The sequence below is a fragment of the Quercus suber genome, unplaced genomic scaffold (assembly GCF_002906115.3).
Source record: "Quercus suber isolate HL8 unplaced genomic scaffold, Cork oak 2.0 scaffold_544, whole genome shotgun sequence".
Taxonomy (NCBI): Eukaryota; Viridiplantae; Streptophyta; class Magnoliopsida; order Fagales; family Fagaceae; genus Quercus; species Quercus suber.
This window is the reverse complement of record NW_027069992.1, coordinates 219,784-227,604: the sequence shown is the minus strand read 5'-3', so window position 1 is coordinate 227,604 and position 7,821 is coordinate 219,784. Positions and strand designations below refer to the sequence as shown.

The following is a 7,821-nucleotide window of genomic DNA, read 5'->3' as shown; positions in this document are numbered from 1 at the left end:
AGCTGTACATGCCCCTCGACTTGTCAATTTCGTCCGGACGGTAGCAATGGAGGAACTCTTTTATTGAAAGCCTCCTCGCTCCGTCCGACATGGCTCCGTATAGGACCTCCATGGCGATAAAGACTCTCCAGGCGTTGGGGGACACCTGGCTGACGGAGATGCCTAAATAATTTAAGAGTTCGCGATGTAGCGAACTCAACGGGAACCTCAGACCAACCTTAAGCACTTGCTCATACACACCCACTCCGTCAACTCCTTCGTAATAACACTTTTCTGACATATACGGTAGACGGAGTGGGATGTGGTCTGGAATTCGGTAGCGGTCCCTAAGGGTATTGAAGTGACCCTCCTTGATGGTTGACGTAAAGGCGTGGACCGTCCACTCTGGGGGCAAGACGAACTCCCTAAGTCCATCAACCCCCATGACGGACCTCACTTGTTGCTCTTCGTCGTCTGATACCTCTTGGACTTCGATCATCTCCAGGCCCTCATGTGTTGAGGACGAGGAAGATGATGACAGACTACTCTCGCTCGGGACGTCGTGGTCTTTGGGACCTGACGGGTATACCCCTTCGTAATCCGCCCCGTCAGGAACGACCGACTGGTTACTTGACGCACTAGACATGACCTACATGTAATGACAAAACCTAAGACTCTGACGGGGTTGGAAATAACGACGGACACATGGATTACAAATAAGAGCAAAAGGAAAAAGAAAGGACGGATATAAAATAACTCACCAGAAGCTTGGAGCAAGATGTGACGGGCGACGGATGCGTGAGTGAACGGATTGTTCTCTGACAGACGTGACGGACTCGCTCTGACAATTTCTTCAAGCAACAAGTGGGGAAATGAGGGGTGGAGGACTGATATTTATAATGGAAGTGCACGGAAGACGAAGCGACGCCTCGTTCCAAAACAACAGCCATTGACAAGATGACACTTGGCATAACACATTAATGCATCAGCTCCTGACCCAGCAGTGTACGGATGAAAATTTACAGACATAGGTGTCCTGTATGCCTGACCGAGTTTTAGATCCGTCACCCCATGGGTCCGTTCATTATTCTTGACGGACCCATCGGGTGAGGGGGCAACTGAAAGGGACAAAATACCTTGGAATGTCTTATGTGACTGAACGGACCGAATATGGTCCGCGGACGCCCGAATAAACGGATCCGTCATTTGCACGGGCCTCCAATGGACGGACCTGATGTGAACGGGCCGGATATGGACGGAGTGAAGGAAGGTGGGCTAGTTGTCCATGGGCCTGTTGGGCCCCTTATGGGAGATATTTTGACTCATTCTCATAAGGGCCCAAATAGAGTCCTTGTGCTAGTAGGACTCCGGAAATCTTATATATTTGGTAAAGATCTTCCGCATAAGGAGGAGATTTATTCATCACGTTTAGGATTCTATAAGGAGAGTTCTACAAGGAAAAGACCTCCGCGCCAAGAAGGGGATGTCAACCTTATGCCACTATAAAAGCCCCAATACCCTCACAAGCCAAGGTACGCATAATTAACCCCTCTCTAGCACTCTAGAGTTGTGAGAATACTTTCTGACTTAACCTTCGGAGGGTGTTTGGCCGGCACCACACCGGTGTCCTTCGATAGGTTTTCTCTTTTGTTTCATGCAGGTTAATATACGAAGCGAAAGGAGCATCGTGCGACTCATTGGTGAATTTTCTTGATTCATCAGGGTCCATTGCCAAGAAAGATCTAAGTGGGGCTCGGCTGGGGCATATATTACTGATATTCAATCTTTTCCGATGGAGTTAACGTGGTTTTCCATTAGTAGTGTAAAACGAGAAGCTAATTCTGTGGCTCATTCTTTAGCTCACTATACGCGATATATTTAGGAGGATGTTTTTTGGATTGAGGATTCTTCTCCCCTGCTTTGGAAGCTTTGTATTTTGATTTTGTTCATTTTCATTAATGAAAGCTTGATTTCCTTTTCAAAAAAAAAAAGAAAAAAAGAAATGTACACAGTGTTAGAATTATTTGCCCTCAAAAACAATATTATGCATTTTTTATTTGATAATAAAAATTTATTTTCACATTCATTATTTTATAGGTATAATTCATTTTTTAAAATGTGGCATGTGATGTCACCTCTGTAGAAAAATCATGTTAATGGTTAAGGAACCAAAGACAGGGAGTAATGATTTTTCATAGATTATTAAATTGTTCTAGGCTGTGGATATTAATTGAATATTACCACTAAAGCCTACACTTGTTGTGCTGCTATATGATAGGATGATTTACTCCATCATTGAGGTAGTGACTTTAAGCAGACAAGTGGGTGTAATGTAACAAGTACATACACTGAATTGGATCCGATCAAGGACACCTTATGGAGCGATCACTGTTAATTAAAATGTTGTCCTATCACAATTTGTCTATTGTCCTTAAACATGAGGGGTTTGTGTATATTTATTTATTATGCACATAACTTTGACAATGTCAACTGGTGATACTGATTTTTAAAGGCTATATACAGACACGTTGGGTTATGTGTGTAATGAGTAAAATATATAAATGCTCAACAATGAATCCACCAGTCTCTAAAGAAGATAGTATATTCAGTTGATTTTCATATTGAAGTTGGACTCAAAACAAAACCGACCGGTGACATTTTTCGAAAATGTTTTTCATATATATAATATTGTATATATACATTTAAAGAGTTTTTAAAGATATTTTGGAGTCCAATAGAAATTATGAAATCAAGAAATTAAGGGTTACATAAGTTAGGGACATGACAATGATATTAATCCAGTCCTAGTGGCTTGTGGGAATATAGTATGGTGGAAGGACATAGATATAAAATTGTAAGTAATGGGACCTCATTTGTAATTCTCTAATCTTCAGGGGTCAATTGCAATGTGTTGATGGACATTATTGCAATTTGTAGAAGTTCAAATATTTTCTTGAAATGATTGAGAAAATTAAGGAATATTTTTGGAAAGAGTTTCAAGAAAAGTCAATAACGTTCAAAAAAGTTATTGATAAAATCCTACGGCTGAAGATTAGGATCCCTAAGGATCCCACGTCCAATCTCTCTCTAGGGTTTTAGAAGTCTACTATAAAATAAGATTTTATAATATCATATTTTGGAGTTGGCCATCAGAACTACTGTGTGATATTGCAGTCTTCTGAAAACTCAAAAGAAATAGAGAGAGAGATGTGAATACCTTGGGAGGCAACACGCTTGGGTTGCTAAGAGAGGTACGCAATTTTATTTTTTTTAGAATCCATGGTTGTGTGGTACAACGATCTTTTAATGTAAATATGATTTATTTTTGTTCTATATTGCTTCCGCAAAACTTTCAGAGACCTTCCTTATTTTTAAAAAATAATCTATATTCACTTACCCAGTAACTTAGTATTGCTAAACTTGTTAAGACAAATTGATATATTTATACTTTTACCCTCACTTTCCATTTGAAATTCTCATTTTACTCTCATACAAAAAAATCAAATACAAATCTTCTGTATCACTTTTAGTGTTCCATTTTATACTCCACTAATCACAACTTAGCAATGTACTTTTAATTTTTTTAATTTTTTTTTTTACATTCCTTATAAAATAACCAAAGTTTAAAATGAAAAAAAAAAAAGAAAAAAGAATATTCATAAAAAAAAATTGTGATTAATGAAGTATAAAGTGGAATACAAAAAATGAAATAAAGGAAGTTGATACAATATTGTACCATACCTCTGATACAACCAGTATTTTTCAATGTACCACTCCAAATACAAGGTTGTACCAGTTTATACCGAATGAAATAGAGGATATTGGTTATTTTAGTCATAAAAAATTAAAAAAAAAAAAAAAAAAACCCAACCCATCCATGCTAATAGCCCAACTCTTCGTGGATCACTAGATCGTTGTTGGTTGTTGGTTTCTTTCTTAGGGTCAACCCTACCATTAGGTCAATTAAGCAATCGCTTAAAGCCCCCAAGTACAATAAGGCCCCCAAATTTTAACCGCTAAAGATATTTCTATACTTGTATGATTATTAATTAGGCTCAGATATTATTCAATAGATAATATATATATATATATATATAGTAATGCAATGGACACAAGATGTTATATTAACTTCTCAACATTCCTAAATTAACATGCCAACTTACACATGGGCTCTCCATAATCTCTAATTTTAATTTTTTGCTATGCTAATTTAGGAATGTTGTGAAATTGATATGTCCCTGGCATTACTCAAAAGAAAATGTTTACAATAATTTACGTCCAAAATATTTTTACAAAAAATATTTCTTGGTGGCAATTTATTATTGATATGTAAAAAAATAATGTTAATGATAAGTCTAAATTAGAATCAATAATAGATTACTACTTAAGATTTGTTGTAGAATTATTTTTTAAATGTTGTGGATGTAGCATTACTCAATTGTTTATCGAAGATGAAAAAAAAATAGAGAAAAAAAATTAGCAAAGTGTAGGTGGACTATTGTCCACTCATTTCTTGTGTTTTTAGTTCTTTTTTAATTCTTGGTAGCTTTATATATGTATATATATACACACACACTGGTTGACTAACAAAAAATAATAAGCGAATACAATTTTTGTTACACCTAACAAATTAAAAGAATAGAGTTAAGTAAAAAGGATTATTTATTACTTCGTTTTTATTTGTTTTGTGGGCAAGTGTAGGGGGCTTCTTGGTGTGCATATCATATGTACTTTGACTTTACAAAAGCCGAGATTTTTTTTTCTTGTACTTCAAAAGCTAACGGGGAAAAAAGAGTTAAGATCTCAACAAATTACAGAAATTTTGTCAAAACTGTGATGTGAAAAGTTATGAATAATAAAGAAAAAATAGCGGATTTATGCCTCCACTGAATTGCAGCAAACATGATGTACTTTGTTATGAATTGTGATTGCAGTTGTTAGAAAGGAAAAACATTACCCACTAGGCCACTAACCATCACATGAAGTAGAACCATTTGAAAACTCCTATTCATTTTTTTGGCTAACTGATTGTATTTTTTTTATTATATTATCTTGTGTAGTTGGCCACCCACTCACAAGCTTTAATATTACTATTGAAATGATACTGCACTTAAAGAAAGGAAATACTTGTTATACATGAGTTGTTGCACATGGTTTTTCTTGTTTTTATGAGTGTCCATACTTGATGTGTAATACTTATATTGTGTGTGATAATATTTTCCCTATTTTGAAAGATATTTCTATTTCTAGATTACGTCATTTCTGGCTATAAATTCCTGTCTATCATAAGTCATAACACACACTACAACCTGTAAGCTTGCCCAAGTTTCTTAGTCTCATATTCAAACCATTTTCTTGGCATGGCACTGGCACCACCCACCTCTCTAGTGTTCAAAGTACAAAGGTGCAAACCAGAACTGGTTGCTCCTGCAAAGCCCACACCTTATGAATTCAAACAACTTTCCGATATTGATGACCAAGAGGGTCTTCGATTTCAAATCCCAACCATACATTTCTATAAATATGATTCTTCAATATTGCAAGAGATCAGAGACCCAGTGAAAGTCATCAGAGAAGCACTTGCACAAACACTAGTGTTTTACTACCCATTTGCTGGTAGGCTTAGGGAAGGACCTGGCCGAAAGCTTGTAGTAGAATGTACCGGTGAGGGTGTTATGTTTATTGAGGCCAATGCCGATATTATGCTCGAACAGTTAGGTGACGTACTTCATCCTCCATTCCCATGCTTAGAGGAGCTCCTTTTTGATGTTCCCGGCTCTGGGGGCATCCTTAATTGCCCATTATTGCTTATTCAGGTTCATATTCTGTGCCTCTAAAACTCACTAATATATATCTCATATATGTGTGTGTGTGTGTGTGTGTGTGTGTGTGTTTGTGTTTACATCTAAATTGATGTATCATTGGATGATTAAAGTAAGAAAATAAATACTGCAACCTGTTAACTTTGCGTTTTCTAGGTCATGATAAACTTTTGAAAACTTTTATAATGAGAAACTTCACTTATGCGTAAATATGAATCATGGGATAGGAAATTATTGGTACCTTGTTCTTTTGTGGATGGAAAATATGAAGGTCAATGTTATTTTAATGTAATTGGTGACATATCTAAATGTTATGTAGTAAATTTATAAGTAATGTTACTTTTACAATATTTTTATGATAATTTTATAACAAATTTTAGATAATAAAAAGTAATGCTACTTTTACAATATTTTTATAATAATTTTATAGCAAATCTTAGATAAGTTATTATTGTTAAGTAAAAAAATGACATTAGTGGTGGGCCAAATTATAACCAATAATAATTTTTCACTTAAGTTTTTTTGTGAAATTATTATGAAAATATTGTAATATATCATTGTGATATAGCATTACTCAAAATTTATATATATATATATATATATCTCCCTCTCTCTCTCTCTCTCTAGCATCACTCTTTATTGTTAAATAAACCAACAATCATTTTGCTTGGTGGAGATGGGCAGGTGACACGTCTCAAGTGTGGTGGGTTCATCTTTGCCGTTCGCCTAAACCACACCATGAGTGATGCCGCTGGATTGGTGCAATTCATGATGGCCATGGGAGAGATGGCACGTGGTGCATGTGCCCCCTCCATCTTACCCGTGTGGCAGAGACATCTCCTTCAAGCAAGAGATCCAACTCAAGTGACATGCACGCATCGTGAGTACGATGACATGGCCTCCACCGTTGCTGTCCCAATCCCACTCAACAATGACATGGCCCATCGTACCATTTTCTTCGGCTCCACAGAGGTCTCCACCCTCCGAAGATTCATGCCACTTCACCTGAAACAATGCTCCACCTTCGAGTTGCTCACCGCATGCCTCTGGCGTTGTCGTACCATAGCTCTCCTAACAAACCCCCAAGAAGAGGTTCGTGTGTTGTGCATTGTTAATGCACGTGACAAATTCAACCCTCCTTTACCCAATGGTTATTACGGTAACGTTTTTGCGTTCTCTGTGGCACTCACAACAGCAGGGAAACTTTGTAAGAATCCATTGGGTTATGCTGTGGAATTGCTGAAGAAGGCAAAGAACAACATAACAGAGGAGTACTTACGGTCGGTGACTGATCTTATGATTATTAAGGGTCGGCCCCACTTCTATGGGGTGGGATCGTATGTTGTGTCGAATGTGACACGTGCCGGATTTGGAGAGGTGGACTTTGGGTGGGGTAAACCGTTTTATGGTGGGCCTGCCAAGGGTGAGGTGGGGGCCATACCTGGAGTGTCTGGCTTCTATATTCCTAGTAAGAATAGTAAAGGAGAGAATGGGATAGTGGTGCCAATTTCCTTGCCAGTCCAAGCCATGGAAAGATTTGAAAACCAGTTGGATATATTGCTTGCTGAAGGACCAACTAGTCACTTATAAGAATTCCATTCTGCTCAAGCTTTTGAACCAAATTTACTGAGAGTAAATATCTTATTTTGTGCTTGTGCCTTAAGTTTTAATTTTATATCCATTAGTTTTTTTTTTTTTTTTAAAGGAATCGAGTAACTTTTGTCCTAAAATGGATAGATTCCATTAACTTATCATGAGATTTGAATTAATGTCAACTAGGCCTAAGACATTTAAAAAATGAATAATTTGGTCCCTAAACCCAACTTACTCCCTATACATTAATTAAGTTTGTTAGTTATTTTTCTCATCTCTTAGTGAGCAAATTGGATTAAGGGTTCAAATTGGTCAATTTTGAAATGTTTTGGATTTGTTTGACTTTAGTCCCAATCTAAAGGTAGGTTAATGGAACTTATCATAATATTTAAATATTTATTAGTTTTTATTGTTTATTAATAAAGGT

The 7,821-nt window shown here is 36.7% G+C and overlaps 1 protein-coding gene across 1 annotated transcript; it reads left to right on the top strand.

Annotated features, from left to right (window-relative positions):
• Positions 1-5,280: 5,280 nt before the first annotated feature.
• LOC111989482 (benzyl alcohol O-benzoyltransferase) lies at positions 5,281-7,566 on the top strand. The gene is made up of 2 exons (XM_065764197.1): positions 5,281-5,795; positions 6,486-7,566. The coding sequence occupies exons 1-2, from the start codon at positions 5,340-5,342 to the stop codon at positions 7,389-7,391; spliced, it is 1,362 nt and encodes a 453-aa protein (XP_065620269.1). The 5' UTR covers positions 5,281-5,339; the 3' UTR covers positions 7,392-7,566.
• The last annotated feature ends 255 nt before the right edge of the window (positions 7,567-7,821 follow it).